Source organism: Sus scrofa, chromosome 7 (genome assembly GCF_000003025.6).
Source record: "Sus scrofa isolate TJ Tabasco breed Duroc chromosome 7, Sscrofa11.1, whole genome shotgun sequence".
Lineage (NCBI taxonomy): Eukaryota > Metazoa > Chordata > Mammalia > Artiodactyla > Suidae > Sus > Sus scrofa.
Window position 1 is genome coordinate 91,181,094 of NC_010449.5, and position 24,980 is coordinate 91,206,073.

General features: G+C 51.0%; 1 protein-coding gene across 1 annotated transcript; it reads right to left on the minus strand.

Moving 5' to 3' along the window:
* Positions 381-9,069, minus strand: TMEM229B (transmembrane protein 229B). Its single transcript, XM_005656338.3, is given in 3 exon segments — positions 381-3,788; positions 3,791-4,040; positions 8,068-9,069. Coding segments are annotated over 3 exon segments (561 nt in total). The 5' UTR covers positions 8,107-9,069; the 3' UTR covers positions 381-3,516.

Sequence of the window (24,980 nt, forward strand, 5' to 3'; positions counted from 1 at the left end):
TCACAGGTCAGGGATGGCATTTTTGAGAGGAACCTGTCTCATGGGCACATGTGGCTAACCTATAGCTAACCTAGATATTGCCTGGGCTTCCCCATCCTCCTTGCAGCCTGGGCCCGAGGTCAGGACTGGACCAGATGACACTACTGATGGGGAATGGGGGACTGGGGCTGGTGGAGAGTTCAGGTTACCAGAGAGGGCCAGAGCAGAGATGGTGGAAAGGACTGGTGGAGGGTGCCACCTACCCTCCCGGGAGCATGGCCCCACCTGCAGCCCTCTGGCTTTAGGTCTGTGTGATGCCCGAGTGTGAGGGGCCCGGCCTCCAGCAGCCCCTAGGAAAAGGGCTCCAAACAGAAGAAACAGAGATGGGTCTGAGCCAGTCCTGCAACACAAACACCAGTATATTTTATGTGCACGAATGTGAAAAGAAAGAGACAAAAAAGACCAATGGAGACAGAGCAGGCAATGAGCACACAAACCAATTATGTAACCTTCTGAAGAGCTGCCGTAGCTGGGAGACTGACCCATCCGCCTCAAAGGCTCTTTTGCAGAGCAGGGACCTGCAGCTCCTCTAGGCCTGGGGTGACCTCAGGGTGGAAGGCACTCTGCCTGCCTTAGCCATTGCTCCTTCAGGCCTGGGCCTCCCATCTTTCTGCATCCCCTGTGATGATGTCTGCAGAGCCCAGAGCTTCATAAACACAGGTTCTCATGAATGGACCAGCTCAGTGGCTGCCTCCCCAGGAGACCTGTGCAGAAAATGAGGGACTAGGACGAAAGAACTTTGTGGGCACTCCCTAGGTTATTATTGCTGTGAATAAGCATGGGCCATTGTGACTTACTGGCATCAGAGGGGGCACAGCACAAGGGACAGGATACCTAGCAGACATCAGAAGCGATTCAACCATGCAGGGTAGCACATGGCGATCTGTGACTCAGAGATGCTGCCATGTCCAGTTGAGAGAAGCCCAGGACACCAGAGGTTCATAAACAGCAGATTCTCTCCTGCTCTGCAGGGCTGGGATCCCTCCAAACTTTGAGTCCCTGGGCACTAAGAGATTGGGGTCCTGAAGATACCCAAAAATGCAAGAGTTGAGGTCTGGGTGACCTCTGGTGAGCTCTGAGCCTGCAGATCCTGTGGTCAAGCTCCAGGCCATCACCTCCCTTTGCTGGGGGCTCTGTGCCCTACGAGGGACAGTAGGAGCCACGGGGCACATGGATGAAGCAGAAGCACAGTGCTCTGCACGTTGCCAGCCAGGCAGGTTTACTTGGGAACCTCTCATACTCGGGAGTTTATAGGACCCAGAGAGCTGGTGCCAGGGAATGCGGACAGGGCAACATCTGGAGCAGCTGGACCTGGCCAGGCCATCCAAGGGCTTGCTCTCGTGGAGAATCGTGGAGGCCTTGGGCTGAGAGACATCAATAAGCTGACCACCAGATTCTGCTGTGGAGGGGACAGCAAAGGTGAGGGGTGTGGTCTAAGGGCCCATGTGGGGGGCTTGGAGGGGTGCTGGAGATGGAGATCACACGGAGGAGGGGGAAAGACCAAGGAAGCCATTATCCAGAGGGAACAGGGAACCTGACGATAATCTCCCTCTGGAGTCCCCTCCACCTGTCATTGGGAAGCAATTGGTCCCCATTGGAAGGCTGAGTCCCTGGAAGCCCCACATCCTGGAATGGGGGCCACAGTAAAATCAAAGGGAGGGTTAACCCCTGCAAAATGTAGTTTGTGCCTGGACTTGAGGAGCCTGCCCAGCACGTAGAGGCTGGCCCTTCATCCCATCCTAGACAGGGTCAGCCACTGAACGCAGCCCTACCAGGCTCTCCCAGCCTTTCTCCTAATCTGGGACATCACGCATGCCCATCCCCCAGCCCCTCCACCCTAGCTGGTGCTGTCTGCACAGTCCAGGTGAAGCAAGAAGAGGAGGTGCTCTCCACAGGTGGTATTATTACTTTTAATGTTCTATAAAAAGGGAAAGGCTAATTTCTACCTAAGAGTCCTAGTAATGGTCAAGAAGAGACTGTACCATGGGATAGGCTGCGTTCTGACGGACCCCTCCCCTCAGGGGGTGGGGGGCAGAGCCCGAAGTGGGCTGCAGTTAGGATTTCACCTGTCCACTGCCAGCAATGGACCCGTCATGGGGGAAGGTGGGGCAACCGAAATGACAATGCCCATGAGCATGGCAGAGTTAATACTGTTTCAGGAACAAGCTCGAAGGGTCGGCCTTTCTGCGAGGGGTGGGGAGGGGGTAGCCCTGAGGAGGTTTTGCTGCAGGGCTGGGGCTATGGCAGAACCAGAACGGACCCCTTCCCACTAAGGATACTTTGAAGACCCTCCCAAAGCTGAAAGGCCCTCTTTTTCTCACTCATGCATTCTCCATGGCTCTCCAACAGTGGATCCCTGCTCCTCCACTCCTAGAAAGCTAGATTGCCCCAGACTGGTTTGAAAATAAACCGGTCCGGTGCCTCTACTGCCTATCCCATCCCCCTAACCCCTGAACTGATTTGTCTCTGGGTCCCCATTGTGTTTCCATGAGGCCCATATTGGCCTGACTGTGCTTTGGAGCCATCCTCAGTTTTTAGCCACTGCAGGGAGGTGGCATGGAGAAGAGCACCAGGGGCACTGCCACAGCTCACCAGACTAGGGTGGTGAGGACACGGAACGCAGGAACTTCCCAGGCATCAGACCACGGAACAGTGGAGTGAAGGCTGCAAGAGGGCAGGAGAGGTCTGCTCAGGGTTCTATCTCTGGCAGCTGCTGTGTTGGCCAGGGAGTTGCAGGTAGGAGCAGGTGGGGTAGCTGTCGCGGATAAAGGGGCTGCTAGTGGTAAAGGCTTCGACAGTAAGAGAAAACGGGGGAAACGCCACCGAACACACAGGGATTGAAACCTCCAAAAGCCCAAGGTTGGTGGGAATCCAGCACCAGGGGGGGGGAGCCCCAGAAGGCCAAGGGAGCAGCGTGGGGTCCTGGGGGAGGAGAGAAGAGCCAAGGGACGGCCTCCCAGCTTTGCAGACCAGCACTCCTGCCAATCAGCCTCCTGGCTGCCCAGTCTCTTGTTAGGCTGCAGCTCAGCAGGCCCCCTAGGGAGGTATTGGTTGCAAGCAAGCACCTTAATATTGCCTAATGGAACCAGCCAAACCCCAGCTGAACCAGGTGAGGGGGAGGGAGCTGGCCACTGCCGCAGCCCAAAGCCACCTCCGGCCTTGCCTCCCCCCTGCTGCCCCATTCCCAGAGTCCCTTAGCCAGAACAGGGCCTGCTGCTTTCAAAGTCACCCGCAGAGTCCAGTCCCTGCGTCGCCACGGGCCTCCCACCCCTAGCCTCTGAGCTGGGCTGGGATCCACCGACCCTTCCCCAAAGTACCTCTGCCGCCTCCACGCCCCGCCCCCAACTCCCGCCCACCGTGGAGGGGATGCGCGCACTGTGTGCCCTACCGGGCAGGGTTTGTGCTGTACAGAGGGAGCAACCCCACCAGCTTGGTACCCTTGCCCGTACCCCCGGGGCCCCACCTAGCGGCCCCGACTCAGTCAGTCTTGACATGGCCGTTGGCCAGGGCCAGGGGGCTGCTGGGCTCCCCGGGCTCAGCGTCCTTGTCAAAGCGGAGGCGGAGGGTGTTTCGGATGATGAACTGCTCCATGATGAGGGCCCCGCAGAACCAGGGCACGGCGTACTCCAGGGTGATGAGGCCCATGAAGTCAAAGTCGAACTGGGAGTAGTCCCAGGGGCAGGCGTTGAACTGGCGCAGGATGAAGCCGGTGGTGAACTCCCACAGGTAGGTCCAGAGCGTGTAGATGAGCAGCGCACCAGCAGCGGGCAGCGGCCCCGCAGGCGCAGGTACATGCGCTCCACAATGAGGATGGACGTGCCGTAGATGAAGAGCGCCCACACGCTGGTGACCCCCGGGAACTTCCAGTTAAAGTTCACCACGAACTCCCAGGCGGCCGTGAACATCACCTCGCAGAAGTAGCCGTGGATGGCGTACAGGTACCAGCGGGACAGCGCTGTCAGGGGCTCTGCGGACGCCATGGCGTGGACCGGGGCTGGCTGCTGGCAATGCAGAGGAGACACGGGTGAGGAAGGAGGGGTCGGAGGGGCTCCTGCTACTGCCTTGCCACCGCCAGGCTCAGGTCTCTGATGTGACCAGACTGGGGGAAGGGATTTCAAACCTGCCTCTACCTTTCTCTTTGGTTACCTACGGTGAACTGGAGATTGGCACTGGCCACCTGCCCCTTGGTGGACTGACTCATAAGCCACTGCAACTGCTGACCCTAAACACCCCTTGAAAGGAGCTCAGGGTGGCGATCAGGAGTGAGGTGCTCTGTGCTCCAGGAAAACTGGCACAACAGGTCTTCATTAGATATTTTCTTTCTTTCCTTTTTTTTTTTCCCCCTTGTCTTTTTAGGGCCACACCCATGGCATATGGAGGTTCCCAGGCTAGGAGTCTAATCAGAGCTACAGCTGCCAGCCTACGCCACTGCCACCACCACAGCCACACCAGATCAGAGCCGCCTCAGCGACCTACACCACAGCTCACAGCAGCCCCGGATCCTTCACCCACTGAGCTTTGCCAGGGATCAAACCTTCGTCCTCATGGATACTAAGTCAGAATCGTTTCTGCTGAGCCACAACGGGAACTTCCAGATATTTAGATATTTTCGGAAGATTTCATGAGCCTAATTCTTGCATCTCCTCATATCTGGAAAAGCACTAAAATCCGTCATGGTGACATCTGCTCTTGTGACTAGCAGTAACCTCCTGTAAAATGCGTGCATGGCTGCATGTACCTCCCCCTGCACCCAAATCACATATAGACTGACATTCCCCCCTACCTCTCCGGAGCAGTAGTTCAGAGCTATCTGAAATGCTGCCTCCCAGTCTACAGTCCTTATTTTGCCTCAAATAAAACTTAATTCTAACTTTCAGTTTGTGCGTATTTTTTACGTCCAACACAGATCCTATCCCTTTATTTCATGTTCCTTACCTGAGTCAAGAAGGCATGAGAAAAGAAAGAAAACAGTCTCACTGGCTTCCTCTGACCATCTCTACTCAAGTGCTACTTGGAGGGAGGTGTCTACTACACTCCCTATCATAACTTCTTATTTGTGGTCCGTGGAAGAGTCAGCTCCCCTGGCCCACTGATCACCCCATTTCCATGCTACTTGGTGATTTTTCACCAGGGCCATCTACTGGATCCCCTACACTTCCCCTACTTCTTCTCAACCAGATCCACATCACTCATATTTCTGAGATCTTTTCAAGCAGCCATCTTTTTTGTGTGTATGTGAACATAGACATAAAAGTTACCACTTTAACCATTTTAAAGTATACACTTAAGTGGTATTAGTACTTCTTATTGTTGTGCAACCATCACTACCAGCCATCTCCAAAATATTTTCATCATCCCAAACTGAAACTCTAAGCTCATTAAACGCTAACTCCCCATCCCCTCCTAGAGCCCATGACAACCACTCTTCTACTTTGTCTCTATGAGTCTGACCACAATAGGTATCTCATTTAAGTAGAATCACACCGTAGTTGTCCTATTGCACTGGCTTATTTCATGGTTCATCCCTTTTTAAGGCTATATAATATTCCACTGTAATCTATCTAGATATATCATATTTTATCAATTCATCCATTAATGGATATTTCCACATTCTGATTATTGCGAATAATGCTGCTCTGGATATGGGTATATAAATACCCATTCAAATCCCTGCTTTCAATTCTTTGGGGTGTATATACCCAGAAGTGGAAAAACAAGATCATAGGATAATTCGATTTTTATTTTCTGAGGCGTGGCCTTGCCGTTTTCCCAGGAGCTGTATGTACCATTTGACATTCCTTACCAGCAGTGCATAAGGATTCCAATGCCTCCACATCCTTGCCTGCATTTGTCCTTTTCTGGTTTTAGATGATGGCCATCCCAATGGGTATGAAGTGGTTGCTCAATGGTTGCCCAGTGGAGCAACCTTTGTCTTTAACTGCTCCATTAAGTGAGTTTTGGTGTTTAGTTTCGATGTTGAGAGAAAACCAGTGGGTTGAGAGAGGAAAGAGTCCTCCCCTCCACTTCTTATTTCTTCCCCTTCCTCTTTGGTTAAACCTCACCCGTCTTCAGGGCCCCATCCTGATTCCCCAAAGACTGGCCTGGCCCTCCTCCAGGGATTGTGTAGATGACACATTTGGCGTTTTATCCACTGCCACCCCTATTTACTATTTCGAGGCACATGCCCTCTTGATCCAACCAGCCTGTGTACTCCTTGAGGGCAGTGAGAGTTTCCCATCCTCTGTTCTGCAGCCTTGGCACAGGCCTCCCCGGAGCAGGCATTCTCTAAATGACACGTCGTTGACGTGGAGGGCAGAGTGGGAGAATTCAGGGTTTCATCAAGAAAGGAAAGGCAGGACAGAAGAACACGAACCCCAGCTCTGCCAGCTGGGAGTGGACTCCGGGCTGACACTTCTGTCAGTCCTCTCTCCAAGGTGGGAGCGGTGACAGAGGTTACCAAAATGACACTCGCAGTCTACCAGCCCATCTGGGAATCTCAGCCTCATCTTTCAGCTGAAGCAGACTGAGCCACAAAAATACTCACCCATGTACATTGCTTTGTGATCTTCCAAACACTTCACATTTTGTCACCAATTCTTACAAAATTGAGACTCATGTGAAGGGCAGGTAGTTTTTGGGTTTTTTTTGTTTTTGTTTTTGCTTTTTAGGGCCTCACCTTTGGCATATGGAAGGTCCCAGGCTCGAGGCCAAATCAGAGCTGCAGCTGCCGGCCTACACCACAGCCACAGCCACATGGGATCCGAGCCACATCTACAACCTACACCACAGCTCACAGCAATGCAGGATCCTCAACTCACTGAGGAAGGCCAGGAGTCAAACCCGTGTCCTCATGGATACTAGCTGGGTTCGTTACTGCTGAGCCACAACGGGAACTCCAAGGGCAGGTAGTTTGACTCTCGTTTTTCAAAAAGAGGCAGTTGGGCTCAGAGAGAAGTCCCTTTCTCCATATCCCACGACCAGTGAATGGAAGAGCTGAGACTAAGAGTCCCATCTGTGGTGCAACAGGTTAAGGATCCAGAGTTACTGCAGCTGTGGCACAGACCACAACTGTGGCATGGGTTCAGTCCCTGGCCAGGGAACTCCTATGTGTCACAAGCTCAGCCAAAAAAAAAAAAGAAAAGAAAGAAAACAAAAAAAAAAAGAAGAGCAGAGACTAGAATCTATATCGTTTGATTTCTACTTCAAAACTCATCCCATTGCATACTACAGCCATCTCCTAGACATGCGTGCCTCATATCACTCCCCTGTTCAAAAACATTCAATGGCTCCCCATTTCCTAATGAAATGCTACAGTGTCCTGGGCCTAGCATTCAAGACGCTCTATGATCTCACTCCAATTTACTTTTTCAGCCTGATTCTCACAGTCCAGCTCTCCCTGTCTTACTTCCATGCCTCCACAATCCTATCTATTGCGTTTTATGTGCCCTTCTCCCCTTGCCTCTGCAAGTAAAAACCCAGCTTACAGGTTACCTTCCGAACAAAATGTTTTCCATCCTCCCAACCACAAATCCTCTCTTCCTCCTCTGAATACCCACAGCACATGCTGGGCTGTCTCTTTGCTACTGATGATTTTCTGTCTCACTCTGTTGATAACTTGCAGTCCCCAGCCAGACATCTTTCCTGTGTTCTATACTATTAATCCCATTCCTTTCTGAACGCCACTTAAATGTCATACAGGCACTTCATACTTTTTCCTAACTCAAACGCATTATCTTCTCCCACAAACGTGTTTTCCTCTGAGCCCATCTTGATTAATGGTACCTAGTTAGTAGACAGAAACCCTGGTGTCACTCTTGTTTCTCTGCTTAACCCCCACTTGAAACTGAACTCCCTGTAGGTAAGGACTTTGTCAGATTCAGCACTGTATCCCCGGCTGTCTAGAATAGTGTCTCACACACAGTGAGCATTCGACAATGAAGACTTTTTAATCACTTGGCAATTGCTACAGAACCCGTCATCCTCAAACTCAGTGGCTTAAATCAACTCTCATTTATCATTACAACTCACGTGTCTGTGGGTTGGCAGATCTTGGCTAGCCTTTATCATGAGACTGTGAGTCACCTGAGGGCTCCGCTCCCCTTGCTTTTCCTCCTTCTCCTGGGCCCAGCAGACCAGCCCCCAGCCCGCCCCTCTCACAGCAAGGGCAGAAGCCCAAGAGCAAGCACCACCGCTGCACCTGCACTTTTCAATACTGGGTAAGTGGTTAGGTCACACCCGCTAACATCTTATTGGCCCAAGCAAGTCACATGGCCAAGCTACCTAGCCAGCCATTAACGCCTATCCTTTCTACTGCTTAAATATCTTTGCAATCCATCTCCTCCCCTTAATTCCTCCTATTGCTGCTCTCATCCAAGCCACATCATCTCTCACCTGGATGACGCTATTAGCCTCCCAGCTAGTCTCCCGGCTTTGCCTTGCTCCTTTCAAGGCACTCATCACACTGTGAAGGAGTGTGTTGAAACAGCTGTCTTTCTAAATTGCAAATCCAATGTTCCTCCCCACTTAAAGCCCATTAGTGGAGCTTCAACATCCACAGAGGAAAACTCAACCCCTTCGTGACCCACCGCTGCTTTGGGGCCTGTCCTGTAGATCTTTCCACTGCCATTTTTGCCACCCGGGGTGCCTTCCCAACTATTACCACCGCCACCATCGCCACCCCCCTCCAACCCCATGCCCTGTGAAGCCTAATCCTCCTTCAAGATCTAGCTCTTCCTCTGTGAAGACCTTCCTAAGATCTGGCAACTCTGGAACTGTCCACTGCCCTGTCCCCCTCTGCACCCTGTTTGCCTCGGTGACCACAGTTAGCACCAGGCTTTACCAGGATTCGTGTGAAAGCCAGCACTAGTAGCCACTTGATGAATGTTTCATAGAATATTAGGAGAAAAACAGCAGGATTCAAAACAGAATACTTAATATGATTTTGATTTTGCAAAGGCATACCTACAAAAAATTTAGTTCCAGTCATCTCTGCATGGTAACATAAGTGATTTTTATTTCCTTCTTCTGTATTTATTTATTTTGCCTTTTTAGGGCCGCACCTGTGGCATATGGAGGTTCCCAGGCTAGGGGTCTAATTGGAGCTACAGCTGCCGGATCCTTAACCCACTGAGCAAGGCCAGGGATTGAACCTGCAACCTCATTCATTCCTTCTTTATACCTTTTTCTAAACAGGTATGTGTCACTTTTCTAAAAATAAATTTTCTTAAAACCATCTGTTGGGAGTTCCCTGGTGGCCTAGCAGTTAAGGACTTGGCCTTATCACTGCCGAGGCTCAGGTTCGATCCCTGACCTGGGAACTTCCACATGCTGCAGGCACGCCCAGAAACAAAACAAAAAACCATCTGTTGAATGACTATAATCATCTTTGTGCTTTGCATACAGAAGGTACTTGATAAATTTGCCAGACAAAGGAACCTAAAGAAACCTGAAATTGTGTAAAATTAACAATATACGTCCATCCCTCCTGAGCCAATCCCAACAACAAACCGTGATTTACAGATGTGAAGGGCGTGCAGTGGTTAAGCATCGGGGCCCCAGACCCTAACTGGCTGGGTCTGTGTCCTGCATGACAATACCCTCCACCTGGGATCTAGGGCATGTTTACCTGACCTCTCTGTGCCTCAGTTTCCTTGTAATAAAGTGAGAATAACAAGCATAACCACCTCCGAGGGCTACATAGCAGGTATAGCAAGTGCTCCAAAAAGGATGGCTTTCGTTTCTGGCACAGAGCCAGGCTTCCTCTCCCTCCCACCCGAAGTGGGGTCATTCTGCAGCCTTCCGTGCCAAGCAGGTCAGGTCTTCACCTCCACCCAGAGCACCAACCTGGCAGCCAAGCGACCCGTGAAACCAGTAATTGCAGCCCACCGAAGAACAAAAACTCAGCCGAGGAGAATCAGTGTGAGCTTCCAGGCCTTCTGTGGTTCAGGGTTTGAGGAAGGGGTCTCAGAACCAGCCCTGGGAGGGTCAGGCTTTAAAAGAAGTGTGGGGCGGAAGGACCAGCGTTCCTGGCACAGCTTCTCATGCTTCTCCTTTTATCCTGAACCCTCACCAGGTTGCTAAGCTTTGCTCAGCACAGAGCTGGGCAACACACAGAGGAGCAGAGCTGGGCAACGCACAGAGGAGCAGAGCTGGGCAACGCACAGAGGAGTGAAGAGGATCCATAGTCCGAGGCAGGTGGACGGTGGCGACCTGGAGATGGATTACTCTGCCTTCCGCTCAGCTCAGGCCCCTCTGAACTCAAGTCTGTCCCTGTGACTGGTACTCAAACCCCTGGCTCCTCTTCCCTACAGGATCCAGGGAAGGGGCTTCTTCAGACACGCCCTTCCGCAGCAGCCTGACACACCTAGTAGAATCCTCACTCAGGTCAGTCCCCACCTTGATGCTGCTTCTAAAGCCCTGCTCCCCGTGCCTCTTGGTCTCATCTTTTGGGGTGGCCAAGAAAGGTTTCTCAGAGGCTCCAGTCATCGCCCCCCCCCTCCCCGGTGGGGGGGCAGGTGACTTGGGAGAGATGGACCCCCAAGCCCCGAGAGCAGAAGCAAGATCAAAGGGAGAGAGAGGGGCAAGCTGCCGAACAGAAAAGAGGATGTGGGAGAAGAGCAGGGCAAGCCCAAGGCCTGGATTCTGTTTTTAGAAACTTCTGTGCCTGGAAGAACTCAGGTGGGTGGAGGGGAAGCATACCTAGGGGAGGTCAGGCCGCGTCTGAGGAGCTGTGCCAGGACTGGTCGCGGGAAGATGAATGAGGGAAGCTGGAAGTCCTGGCTGGGGCCAAGAGGCAGGGCTGAGGACAGGGACAGGGGTATGAGACAGTGTCATCAGCTGGGATGGCAGCTCACACTGTGATGGGACAGATGCTAAAATTAGAGGCAGGCATTGGCCGGGGTGGATTTTCAGAACTCCACTCCCCAAACCCATTTCTAATAGTCACAGGAGCCACGCTTAAACTTTGAGCTAGGACAGGCTCCCCTCACCATTTCTGCCGGTCCCCTGTCCCTGCCTGGCCTCCCCGCACCGGAGTCCTCGCCCTGCACCTTTCAGCACCTCCTTGTTTGGCCCTGCGATCAGAGCCCTGGAGAAACCCACACCAGGAGGAACCAGCAGCTCAGGGATGTTGGCTTCTTTCTCCTGGCGACAAACACAAACATCCCGAGGACTGTGACACAAAGACGGGACAGCCCAGGAAAGGAACCTTGGGGTCGGGTAGAGAGGAGAATATGGGCAGACTGAAAGCAGAGGAGTCTGGAGAGCAGTGGGCGGTTTTACAAGCTGGGTTTAGGGGGCAACGTTCAAGAGTCCTGCTCCGGACTTCCACCCTCTTGCTGTGGGCATCCCCCTGGGAAAGCTCCTGAAAGGGCCCTCACACCACTTCCCAAATCACAGTAGTAATAAGCCCCTGTTCTGAGCACTTTGCATGTATTAACTCAGATAATCTTCAAGCCCACTTCACAGATGGGGAATTTGAGGCAGAGAAAGGCTAGAAAATTAACCTACGTTCTTACTGCTGTGCAAGGCAGAGCTGGGATTCAAACCCAGCTCCAGGGCCTGCACTCCGAGTCAGCACATCACATTGCCCTGGAGCCTGACCACAGGCTTCTCTGAGGGCACTACCATTTTCTGAGTTTCTGCTTCTGGAAGGCTGAGGTGGTATATGGAGAGGCAACCGGAAGCAAAGAGGACGTGTGCATCTAGGTAGATCATCAATGAAGCCCAGCACTGGGGTCAGAGCCACTGGAAGCTCTCAGCCTATTCTAAGAGGCCAAGTTCTGTTCTGCAGCCAAGTTCCGGCTGGATCCTCATGAAGGTCCTCCAGGGTCACAGCTGACCCTCACAGGATCAGAGCAGCAGCCGCTCCTTAAGGCTTTAGGGCATGTGCCATTCAAAGACCTCTCACCAGGACACCACATCACCCCGAGCCTCCGACTGCCAGCCTGCCTCAGTGCTGCTGGGAATCTCAGATGGTGCTGCCACGGACGGAAAAGCCAGCCAAGAGCAGTGGCCAGCGTTGCAGGCTGCCCAGAAAGGGACGCCTAGAGCAGCCGCCGCCAGAGTATTAGCAGCAACCAATCCACACAGGGTGGCAGGCGGGGGAGGATTTCAGATGGCTCAGATGCTAAGCAAATCCCAGCTGGCAGGTGCAGGGGGGCAAGTGGGCTTGGGGAACAGTCAGCCTGGCACAGCGGCTCACCAGGGCTCAGGCAGCAAAGGGCAGCCTGCAGATGGGGCCCACAGACAGGGCATCCTGTGCATCACCTGCAAGACCCTCCCCAGACCTCACGTGGCTGCCTCCCTGTTGTCATTCAGATCTCGGCTCAACCAGCACCCTTCAGAGAATTTTCTGATTCAAAATAGCCTCCCCATCACTGACATCACTCCATTTGAATCATGGCACTTTCTTTTTTTTGCTACGTGTTCATGGTCTATCTCCCCCACTGAGAATGAAAGTTCCACAAGGACTGAGTTCTGCCTTGTTCCCTGCTGGGTAACCAGTGCCTAGAACAGTGCCTGGCAGTAAGACCCCTGATACCTGGGAATGAAGGGATGGGCCCAAACAGGCACAGGCCCTTAAGCATTGAGAGGGCAGGTATAAACAGCTAACCAGCTCTGCCTTTCTCTTCCCTTTCCTGGGAAATTCAGCCTTAAATTATCTGTATTTCTAGCATTTTAAAATATCTCGTTTTCGCAATTACAAAAATGACATGTGCTCACTGTTAAAATTTAAGGATTACAGAAGGGAATGACTTAGAAAGCAAAAAGTCCCCCATCAACCCACATCTTAGAGAAAGTCACTTTTAATGGTATGCTGTGTGCTTGTCCAGATTTAATTTAGTTTTATTTTTAAAATTTTTTATATTTTTGTTTTTTTAGGGCTGCAGGCTAGGGGTTCCCAGGCTAGGGGTCGAATCAGAGTTGTAGCTGCCGACCTATGCCACAGCCACAGCAGCGCCAAATCCAAGCCTTGTCTGTGACCTACACCACAACTCATGGCAACACTGGATCCTTAACCCACCGAGCAAGGCCAGGGATTGAACCTCCTGTGTCCTCATGGATGCTAGTCAGATTCATTTCTGCTGAGCCACAATGGGAACTCCCAGATTTAATCTGGTATTAAAAGAAACAAATCCACGCATCCTAGAAAGAGAAAGCATTCCTAATTCCAGCAAACTAGCAGCCACCATCATTTCCCCTTTGCAGTCTTTTTCTCATGTGTTTATTTTACAAGTTACCATAATGGACTGATTCTGTAATCTGACACTTTCACGCATTATATCACCATAATCATTTTTCCACGTTATTATATTGCCTATGTCCTCCTTATTATAATGGCTGAGTAATATTCCACCAAGTGGAGAACTGCAATTTATTAACCTAGATATCCAACAAAGGAAGAACAACGGTTTCCCGCTTCCACTCTTAACAACGACTCCACAAGAAACATCTTTTTTATGCCTGTAGCAAGAGAATTCAGCCCTTTTCTTTGCTGGGACTATTTCCTAGTGAAAGATTTCTTAAGGAATAATTCCAGAAATGGGATCACTGGATGAAAGGGTACAACTGCTTTAAGGCTGAAGTTCTACATTGTTCTGGAAGACTCTGTATCACATGGGGAACAGGTGTCTGTCTGAGTCACTGAGTTCTCATCATGGCCTCACCTCCACCTCCACCCCACTCCATGGTCCAGGCTTGCTCTCACCACCTAGGCTACAAACCACCTCAATTATACTTCCTGAAAGGCTCTCCAATCACAAACTAATTTTACAAACCCAGGTTGGCTGAAAATAGATTCTGGCCCTGGGTCATTTATTTGTTTTTTTAGGGCTGCAGTTGTGGCATATGGACCTTCCATATGGAAGGCTATGCTATGGGTCGAATCAGAGCTACAGCTGCTGGCCTACACCACAGCTCATGGCATCGCCAGATCCTTAACCCATTGAGTGAAGCCAGGGATCAAACCCGCATCCTCATGGGTCCTAGTCAAGGTTGTTTCCTCTGAGCCACAGTGGGAACTCCTGGCCCTGGGTTTTTAAACTCTCAACCGACAGGAGAGTTAAGATCTACCTAAAGTTGAGAAATACCCGTGATCCGCAGGGAGCCAGTAACATACTCACTGATCACACCCTTGAGTGCACGACTCACAACAGACATCAGGATCACTGTCCAGGAGTGTCCCGGGTTAACCTCTGTCCTGGTGCCTGGCAGGGCTTGGTGCCATTCTCAGCAGTGTGGGCAAGCATCAGCCCCAAGGCTCAGTTGCTCCTCGCCTAGTACGTGAGTGGCCTCTATTTGTCCCTGGAATTAAAGAGGAGGAGTTCATTAGCTTAAGCTGTCCCCAGCCCTGGGCCACCAGGCCAGGCAGAGAGGCAGCCTCAAGGCAAACATCACAACTCTGGGCTCTGGCTCAGCCCTCTCCAGTAGCCTGCCACCTCCTCTCTGCCGTCCTGTTTGCCCAGGTCTGGTTGATCAAGTGATAAGAGCCGGGGATGCAGCCCAGGCATTTCACGTGGGGGTGAGGACTCAAGGCTTCTTGCGCCACGAGTGAATGTGTACACGCTTGTAAATCTGAGCAGGGATATAATTTTAGAATCCAGCTCCATTCTCATTTAGCTTCAAATTACACTCTCACCTTCACCCTGCAGTGGGTACATCTGTTTTCAAGGGCAGTCAAGAACCTCACAGAAGGCAGACAACATAGGACATTTGTCTTAGCATTTGGGGAGCCAAGTACAAATCCACCCACCAAAACAAGCATGCCAACAAAGTACATGTTAAAACCCTCTACCCACCATCCCCCACCCTCATATTTATTTCATGCTATTAGTTTATTATTATTGAGGCCCTTCCTATTAACATTGGTAACTGACTACAAGCTGATAAAAATCTGACTTTATCATGCCCCTAGCCACGTACATATTTTTAATATACACCTAAGACGTGACCACCTGATAGAGATATTGAGAGTTTTTTTGGTTTTAATATGAAGATGCCGAAGCGTCCTTGAAAATCCCCTGAATAGCGCACTTTCTGCACAAGCCCAAGGACAGAGCTCAGATCCAGCCCGGCCCTAAGGAAGGGAGGGTCAGCCGCTCAGAAGCAGAGAACATTGTGTGACCAGGGGTGGGAACTGCCCCCACCCCCAGTGGATGGCCAAGCAGGGGGCACCACAGAGGCACCATCCCGCGATGATACCCATGGCCCTCCTCCCCCTCCCTCCCAGGCTCTGAGCAGAGGTGATTCAGGCCTTTGCTCCCTAAGCTGACAACTTGCAAGGCAGCAGGGGAGCCAAGAGGGGACCTGAAATTCACTGTGTGCACATGGGCTTGGGCGGGAGGGTGTGCGACCCAGTCTCTGGGCTGAGAGAAGGGAAGGACAGAGGGGGTGAGGTGCCTCGGGCTGCTCTGCTCTCCTGGCCCCTGTCTCTCCCCAGCTCCTCCACAAACAGAAGCCTCTAACCCTGCCCCACCTGTCCACCCTTCCCCCCTTCTCTTAGCCTGGGCAGGGGTCACCTTTACACGTACCTATCGCCTTGGGGAAAGGGTTTTAATGGGGCATGTCCAATGCGCCCAAGCCCCCAGCACCACCACGACCCTGCGCCTGGGGAGCTGAACCCCCCGACCCCCATAGGCAGTTCCCCTTCTCTGGGTCCTCAGCAGGCCGCCTGAATAGCACAAGTCAAAACAAAACAGAAACAGAAACTGAAGCGCACATCCTGGCTGCACAGCCTGCGTGTCACTGCCATCAGCCCTGGGAGCCCATTGCTGGCGGAGGTGCAGCGCTGGCAGGTGAAGCGGCAGCCAGAAGAGGCTCCCTCCTGGCGCCAGCCTTGCGCTGCATACCTCCTGCTCTCCCAGGGGGCTGGACAAGGAGGCGATGGTATAGCAGGGGTCCCACCTCCGCCTCTAAGGGCACAAGCTGTCCCCAGACCTGTCCTACGCTCCCCGGCCCCTCAGAGCTGGTCCCAGGGTGTAGAGGGCATGAGGCTCCCTTGTGGACCACATGACCTGAACCAGAAGTTTCTGGAGCCGAGGAACGTGTGAGGAGCCCCTTACACAACAAACATGTGGCTAGGACTTGTACTTTGGCTAGTGTAACATCTCTCCGGATTCTCCCAAAACCCTACAGCAAGGACAGGCATGACCCCAATCATCTCCCCCACCCCACCCCCACCCAATGCTGATACATTTTATTTTATATTTTATTTGTATTTAAAATGTTCTTTTTTTTAATTGGTCATTTAAAAACAAACTTGGAAGAAGCAAAATCCAAAACTTGCCCTTTGCCTCTTGCAACATAAGTTATGTACAGTTCAGAATGATCGATCACTGATACAAAACATGCCAAGGACAGGGTGCTGGGGGTAGGGGGAGAAAGGGCGCTTTAATAAAGGAATCATTTCATCTGTTGTTACGAAGGACCAACCCTGCTACACAGGATACACACAAAATAAAGTCTTCACAGGACTCACACTTGTCAGAGATGTATTTTTTAAAAAGAGGGAGGGATGGAGTTCCCATCGTGGTGCAGTGGAAACAAATTTGACCAGGAACCATGAGTTTCGGGTTCGATCCCTGGCCCTCGCTCAGTGAGTTAAGGATCTGGCATTGCCATGAGCTGTGGTGCAGGTTGCAGACACCGCTCAGATCTGGTGTTGCTGTGGCTCTGGAGGAGGCTGGCAGCTGTAGCTTCGATTAGACCCCTAGCCTGGGAACCTCCATATGCCGCAGGTGTGGCCCTAAAAAGCAAAACAAAAAATTAAAAATTAAAAATAAATAAATAGAAAGGGGGAGGGTCCTGGAGGTGAGGGGAGAAGGCCGTAAAGGGAAAGACTGAAAATTGAATATGTGCAAGTGTAAACCAACCTGAAACACAAACATAGGGGTGGGGTGGGGTGAGGGAGGGAATTCTAATGCAATTATACAGGCAGAGTACTTAAAAAAAAACCAACGACCAAAATTCCAACCTTGGAACTTGGGTCTGAGTTAGTTTATATAAAAATTAAAGACCATGTAAGGTTTCTTCACTAAATTCTACAGGACTGTAGGATACCTAGTATATATTTACAAAGTCTGTCCCATCCCTTTTCCCAATCTCAGGGTCCAAGCCCCAACCAGAGCCTGACTCACTGGATCCAATCTCCCCACCCCTGGAGCCTAGACCTTCTGCTCTTGGAAAAGGAACATCCAATGGCTTTGGGGTCAGCAGCTCAGTCTCCCCACTATAACTGATTTAATTGCAGCGGTTTCTGTGCGCTGCTGTATTTTAAACACGAAAACACTGAGTCTCGGAGTTCCCATCGTGGCTCAGTGGTTAACGATTCCAACTAGGAACCATGAGGTGGCGGGTTCGATCCCTGGCCTTGCTCAGTGAGTTAAGGATCTGGTGTTGCCGTGAGCTGTGGTATAGGCTGCAGATTCGGCTCGGATCCCACATTGCTGTGGCTGTGGCTGTGGCCGGTGGCTACAGCTCCGATTAGACCCCTGGCCTGGGAACCTCCATACTCCACAGGAAGTGGAGTGCAAAAAGAAGAAATGCAAAAAGACCAAAAAAAAAAAAAAAAAAAAAAAAAAAGAAAGAAAGAAAGAAAGAAAAGAAAAGAAAAAGAAAACACTGAGTCTCAGGACATTAAGAGATTAGACCACATTTGATTCTAACCCTGGCCCTTAGGCTCCCAAGTCATCTCCTCACCATCGGCACACCATCAAACAGCTTCCCTTCCCAATCTCATTCTTAAGGCACACGTCCTCATGCACATGCCCTTCATTCAATGTAATCTACTTAGTCCCCTCTGTAAGCTGCTTACTTGTAAACACACGGCTGAGTCTGTCCAGCCAGCTTCTCTTTCAACACGTCCAGATGCACCAGAAGCTCGAAGGAGCAGAACCTACCACACAGTTTCAAGCCCTCTCTACTTGCCCTCCTCTCCAGCCCACCATAGCCATTCCTCCTTTGACACCCTAACCCCCCCTTCATTCCTTTGTGACTCCATCTTCCCACAGCCCCCAGTTACTCCATTGCTGATATTCCCACGGGACTTTTTTTTTTTTTTTTTTTGTCTTTTCTAGGGCCGCACCAGAGGCACATGGGGGGTTCCCAGGCTAGGGGTCTAATCGGAGCTGTAGCCGCCAGCCTACACCAGAGCCACAGCAACTCGGGATCCGAGCTGTGTCTGCGACCTACACCACAACTCACAGCAACACCAGATCCTTAACCCACTGAGCGAGGCCAGGGATCGAACCCACAATCTCATGGTTCCTAGTCGGATTCGTTAACCACTGAGCCACGATGGGAACTCCTCCCTCAGGACTTTGAACTTCCTCCCTTTGAAACATGTTGTCCCATCTTAAAAGGATTATGTGTCTGTTTCCCCCTCCACAGGATGAATTCCTTGAGACCATGGAACTTCTCTTGGATGGATGGACAAGCAAGGTTGAGACGGGTCCAGCTAAATCAATGGGTGATTGCAACATCCACTGTTACTAGGCAAACATAGTGATATCTGGTGTTCTTCTCTGATTTTTATGCCACCATCATGGAAGGGCTCTCTCCCACAAAACACCATAAACATTGCTTTCCAATAGCCAGGGCTTCTCTGCAGACCAGGGGAGAGAAGAAGATGCTGGATCTCCTTTCTCCCACCTGGTGAGTCATCACCCAGGCTGGGCGGTGAGGATAGATGAGCTGAGTGCCTTGGGTCTGGACAATACAGAAGACGTGTCACATGAAGAGGGATGGGGCAGGAACAGAGCGTCCTCAGCATCCCAGAGACACTGCAGGCTCCCATGTGGGCAAGGGGCCAAGCTCAGGTTCAGGTCAGAGAATAACAATGCCTATTCTGTTATTTCTACAATGTGCTGGCGCTCTCAAAAGGCACGTCCAGTTTTCATACATGTAGGATTCATTTCCCAAAGAGGTTTAACCAGCAGCTGCTGGCAGGAAATTCCCTCTGCATCCTTCTCTCTCCCCCTCCCCCATAACTATTTAGGGTAAGCTGGGCTTGCAGGATTGAATCTCTGCTTCTCTGACCAGAACATCAAAGCCGAGTCTACCCCCACCCCACCATCTGCCTCCATAGCCCAGAACTTAAGACTGAAGTCTGGGAGTGGCGGGCAAATACTCTCTCTTTTTCCCTCCTATTCTCCTCTTCCCCAAGTCCTCCTGCCCCAGGTCCCCACAAAGGAAAGAGAAGGTGCCCCAGGGACCCATTGGGGAGCCCCCTGGTTAGTTGAAGCCTCCCCAGTTCTTCCCTTTTGACTCAGCACAACTGCTTTTCCTTATCTTGTAGTAAGACCAGCCCTGAACACATGTGGATCTGGCAACTTCCCAAACCAAGGAGTGACCATGCTCAGCTGCAAATGCAATTGGTACTCTAGATCCTCCAGGGGAAAGGCTGCGCCCGGTCAGCTCCTCCTGGGGAACAAGGAGACCCAGGCCCTGGTACCTGACTAGCATGGGGAGCGGGGACGGACCCCCGACTCCACATGGCCCTCTCCTTCCACTCCATACCCCTCCCTTTGGGGTTGGAATGTGGGTTTCCCTGCCTGTTGGACATCATCACCCGTCTTCTCTCTCCCCTGCAGGTTCCTTGTCCGGATGCCCTCTTCTTCCTTCCTCCTCCCCATCCAGCCCCTCCACCTGACACACCCCTCTCCATGTTCCCCCTCCTCTCCCGGAACCAACCCTGACTTCCCATCCCCTACACATTGGAGGGTGGTCTCTGGCCCTGTGCTCCCTCCTTTCCCTCCCATCCCACACCCTGGCACTGGGCGGCTGCTGCTTGCTGCCTAAAAGGCTGGACAGCTGCTGGGCTCTCTAATTAGCTGCCTGGCCACCGTCCCAGACCGAGGCATGTGTTACTGTAAAGAGCTGTCTCACCTCCCTTTCATCAATAATCCCCTACGCACTGAGGGGCCCTAGAATCCTCATCACAGAAGGCCAGCAAGGCTCCTTCTGGCAACTGGAAAGGAACAGACAGTGGCTTCACAGCCTCACCCACAAAGTGACCAGGAATTTAATTACCTGTATTCTCCCTATTACTGCCCACATCCTTAGGATGTCCTACAGGTGAATCAGCCGCACCATACCTTTGGAGCAATGGGGACCCTGCCCCTTTGTTGCCTCCCCAGTGGAAGCAGAAAGAAGCACAGCAGGTCTTTCCGAGGACAGGTCTGGACTGTCTCAACAGCATGATGCCCAATGCCCTACTTTTCACGGCTTCCTACAGCCAAGTCACTCCCCCAGAGATTTCTAAACAACTAGGGGTTCTGGCCCAAGAAGTCCTGTGGAGGCTGGTTTGTTTATATGATGTCGTATTCCAGAAGTCAACAAATATTTACTGAGTACCTGCTGAAGGTCAGGCACTGTCCCCAGTGTGAACAAGACAAAGTTCCTGCCCCCTTGGCGCTCACAACTCTGTGGGGAGACAGACAATAAATAAGCCATCCAGCACATCCTGTGATGCCTGATATTAGGCTCCAAAGAAGGGAAAAGGCCTGGTTGGGGACAGAAAGAAGCTAGATGCTGGAGGGCGAGACTTAAACTTTTCTAAAGGGCTAGCGTTGGGGCATAGATCAGAAAGACACAGAGAAACCTTGCAAAGAGCTGTGAGAGAAGCGTTCCAAGCAGAGGGAATGGGACGTGAAAAGGTCCTGAGACAGAAACAAGCTAAACAAGTTGGAGAAATAGCAAGGCCAGAGAAGCTATAAAGTTAATGTCATCAGGGGTCAGACATCCCCTGCCCCTTACTGCAAGGGTCATCTGGTGATCCCTATGGGGTTGACTAGGTCAAGGCAAAGCGCCTCACTGCCAAGGAAATGAAGCCGGTCCAATGCAGATGCCTCCTGCAGGGAGGGGCTAGAAACGGAAGGCCTCATCAGCTGTTGCTTGGCAACCTTATTAACCAATGAAAGGCAGGCGAAATCCTTTGATTGATGGCCTGGAATTTCTACCTGCTTCTGAGCAAAAGAATTGAAGTAACTACCAGGTCCTTTTCAGCCTGAGTGTTTCACTCTAACAAGAGAGCAAATACTCCTTTTTCCCTCCAGCGAGTTTGTTGGAATGTCTGTCACTCGCCATCAAGAAAATTCGGACTGGCACAGGGGATTTTCCCTCACCTGGAAATCCTTGTTAGCAAGAGAATCACGCATCTGAGCATCACCTGCCCACCTCTGCTGCTGTGAAAACCAGTGGCTGTGCCCCTCACAGACAGTAGGGGGCAGAACTGAGAAAACGAAGAGGCCTGGCATGGTGGGTCAATCTCAGCAGGCTGGTATAACTTTGGGGGCTCTAAATCACCCTTCCTTCCTTCCTTCTTTCTTTCTTTCTTTTTTTCTTTCTTTCTTTCTTTCTTTCTTTCTTTCTGTCTTTCTTTCTTTCTTTCTTTCTTTCTCCACTGTACAGCATGGGGGCCAAGATACACTTACATGTATACATTTTTTTTTCCACCCTTTTTTCTGTTGCAATATAAGTATCTAGACCTAGTTCTCAATGCTACTCGGCAGGATCTCACTGTAAATCCATTCCAAGTTGTATCCGATAACCCCAAGCTCCCGATACCTCCCATTCCCTCCCTTTCCCCCTGGGGCGGCCACAAGTCTATTTTCCAAGTCCATGATTTTCTTTTCTGTAAATCACCCTTCTGATCACTGCCTAGATTTTATCATTTCTCCTTGACCCACCAGGCCCTTGCCAGCAACTCAGCACACCTTGACTATCTTTTGCAAACAGGACATGCGAAAACTAGCAGCCTGGAGACAACACCTAAACCGAGACCAGGAAGCGCACAAAGAGATGGTTTTTCTGCAAACTGTGGAACTGCACTATCCAATTTGATAGCCACTAGCTACCTGTTAAATTTAAAATTTGACATTAACTAAAAATGAATAAAATGCTAAAAGTTCAGTTCCTCGGTCGTACTGGTCCCATTTCGAGTACTCAATAGCTGCAGGTGGCAGGTGTCCTCCATGTCACACAATGCAGATGTAGAATGTTTCCTTCATCGCAGAAAGTTCCACTGGACTTTGCTCCAGAACTTACCAAGGGTGACCCGAAGGCTGCCCAACACACAGACCTAAGGCTGAGCTTCACTTTCTTGCTCCTGGAAATCCTTTGTTTCTAAACAGATACCCCTACCCTCCTCTTCCTCAGCACAGGTCTAGTTAACCAAGGCTTCCATTGTGAGATGGGGGAGGATGAACCCTTGTTCCACGAAAGTCACTGTCTACCATCTGCAGAGAGGGCCCTGGCCATTGGTGAATAAAACCAGTCCCTGCGTCTCTGGCTATAACTCAGTGCAGGGGTGCTGCTTAGAATGTTTTTAAAAATTCCAGGAGTTCCCATTGTGGTGCAGTGGAAACGAATCTGACCGGGAACCGTGAGGTTGCGGGTTCGATCCCTGGCCTTGCTCAGTGGGTTAAGGATCCGGTGTTGCCGTGAGCTGTGGTGTAAGTCGCAGATGTGGCTCAGATCTGGCATGGCTGTGGCTGTGGCGTAGGCTGGCAGCTACAGCTCCGATTAGACCTCTAGCCTGGGAAGCTCCATATGCCATGGGGGGGCAGCCTTAAAAGACAAAAAGACAAAAAAAAAAAAAAAAATCCAAACCCAAGAGTTTCCGTTGTAGCTCAGGAGGTTAAGAACCCAACTAGGATCCATGAGGATGTGGGTTCAATCCCTGGCCTCGCTCAGTGGGTTAAGGATCCAGCATTGCTGTGAACTGTGGTGTAAGTTGCAGATGCTGCTCAGATCTGGCATTGCTGTGGCTGTGCTGTAGGTTGGCAGCTGCAGCTCTGTTTCCACCCAGAGCCTGGGAACTTCCATGTGCTGCAGGTGCAGCCCTAAAAAGCAAACTAAATAACTCCAAACCATTTATTGGGCATCCTCTACGTACTGGGCAGCTGTCACACAGGTCATCTCCTGAATCCCTCCATGAGCCCATGAAGCAGACATTAACTCCAACTGACTCAGGAGTCAAGGGAAGTTTGGAGGTTAAATGACAACTAGAACACAGACGGGCCAAGGTTTTCACCAGCCCTTCTCCTCTCTACCCCACTCATGAGAGACACGGATATGGAGAAGAAATTAAGAGACTTAGCTTACCTATGGCGACAGACCACCTAGAGCTGCCATTAGATTCTCATGGCAGATAATGTCACGCAAGCTGCCATTCCCAGCCTACTGAAGTCCACCCAGAGGCTTGGCAGAGCTGCCCTCCAAGGGTCTGTACATGAAGGCCCAGTTATTGAAAGATTCCACATCAGAATGGAAGAAAGGCCGCAGTGCAGAAGATAAACCCGGAACAGGGAAGGGGTCAGAACAGAGACATGTAGCCTTTCTTCTGGACAAAGAGGAGAAGGGCTGATCAAAGTTTTGTTCCAGAAAGCTGTCTGGACCATGAGGGCCTTATGTTTGCTTCCTCATGTCCTGGATTAAACTTGACATAGAGTAAGGACTCAAAATCCAAGGGCTGAATGGGAGAAAGGGCAGGAGGTAGGTCCTGTAAGAGCAAGAGGCCTGGCCAAGAGGAGCCTGAAGAGCAGGTGTGTTGGAAGAAAGACTGAGGCCTGAGTTGTTCTGAGGGAGCAGTGATGGTCGCTGTTTGCTTTACATGTGACCCAATCTGACAGTCCCTTCCCTTTAAGTCATGGCCCAGAGGAAAGACCAGCAGACACCGGGCTGGGCACTGACCATGGCCTGGCACTTCCACTATAGGCCTCAAGCTCAGCAGCCCTGCCCCTCACTCAGCCTCTCACCAGACAGCTCTGTCTGCCATGAAAGCCGTGAGCCTTGCAACACGCTCAAATATGGCTCCAAACAGCACTTAGGCAAGAGTAATTAAAGGCCATGTTATCTCAGTCAGGCTCTCATTAGCCACGTAATTAGACTGCTGAAAATAATTAACATTCCTTTTGACAAAGGAAGCAGAGGACCCATGACATTCATTAGGACAGCCTCAAACAGCCTGAGGAAGGCCGAACAGAGAACTCATCACCTCCCAGGCCTGCACCGCCCTGTCAGCATCCAGGAACCCAGATCAGGTGGCCAGTCCTGCCCTGGGCCAGGCCCCTGCGTGAGCGGACACAGATGGCCACGGATGTCCTCACATAGGTAGCAAAAACACACTCAAACATACTCACAGAAAAAGGACTCCAGGGAAACATATGAATGTATCAAGATGGCAGGCCGGGGCAGAGGCCTATCTCACCAAGGCCCTAGAAAGTGCCAGAAAAAAATTTTTTTCTAAGAAGAATAAATCCATTATAGCACCAGACAACAAGACAGAATTATATGGGCTCCCTGAAGATGGAAGGAAATGAGAATAAACTGAAGGAGAAACCACACCCCCCAAAATAAAACCATGAAGTGATAATAACAATAAGACATGCAGCACATATCTATGCCACTCTTCCAAGCACATATTATCTCATTTAACCTTCACAAAAACACTTGAAGGAGTTCCTGTTGTGGCGCAGTGGAAATGAATCCGACCAGGAACCATGAGGTTGCGGGTTCGATCCCTGGCCTCACTCAGTGGGTTAAGGATCCAGGTTGCTATGAGCAGTGGTGTAGGTCGAGGACATGGCTCGGATCTGGCATTGCTGTGGCTGTGGCATAGGTCAGTGGCTACAGCTCCAATTAGACCCCTAGCCTGGGAAACTCCATATGCCACAGGTGTGGCTCTAAAAAACAAAAAGACCAAAAAAAAAAAAATACCCCTGGAGATAGAGACTGTTATTTTCTACAACCCCCCAAAATAAAACCCTGAAGTAATAATAACACTCAGTACAAACAGATATGCCAGACACTCTTTCAAGCATGTATTATGTCATTTAACTCTCACAAAAACCCTTGGAGATAGAGACTATTATTTTACCCACTTTACAAATAAGACCCAGAGTTACACAGCTTCCCCAAGGGCTAGTATGTGCTGGGGCTAG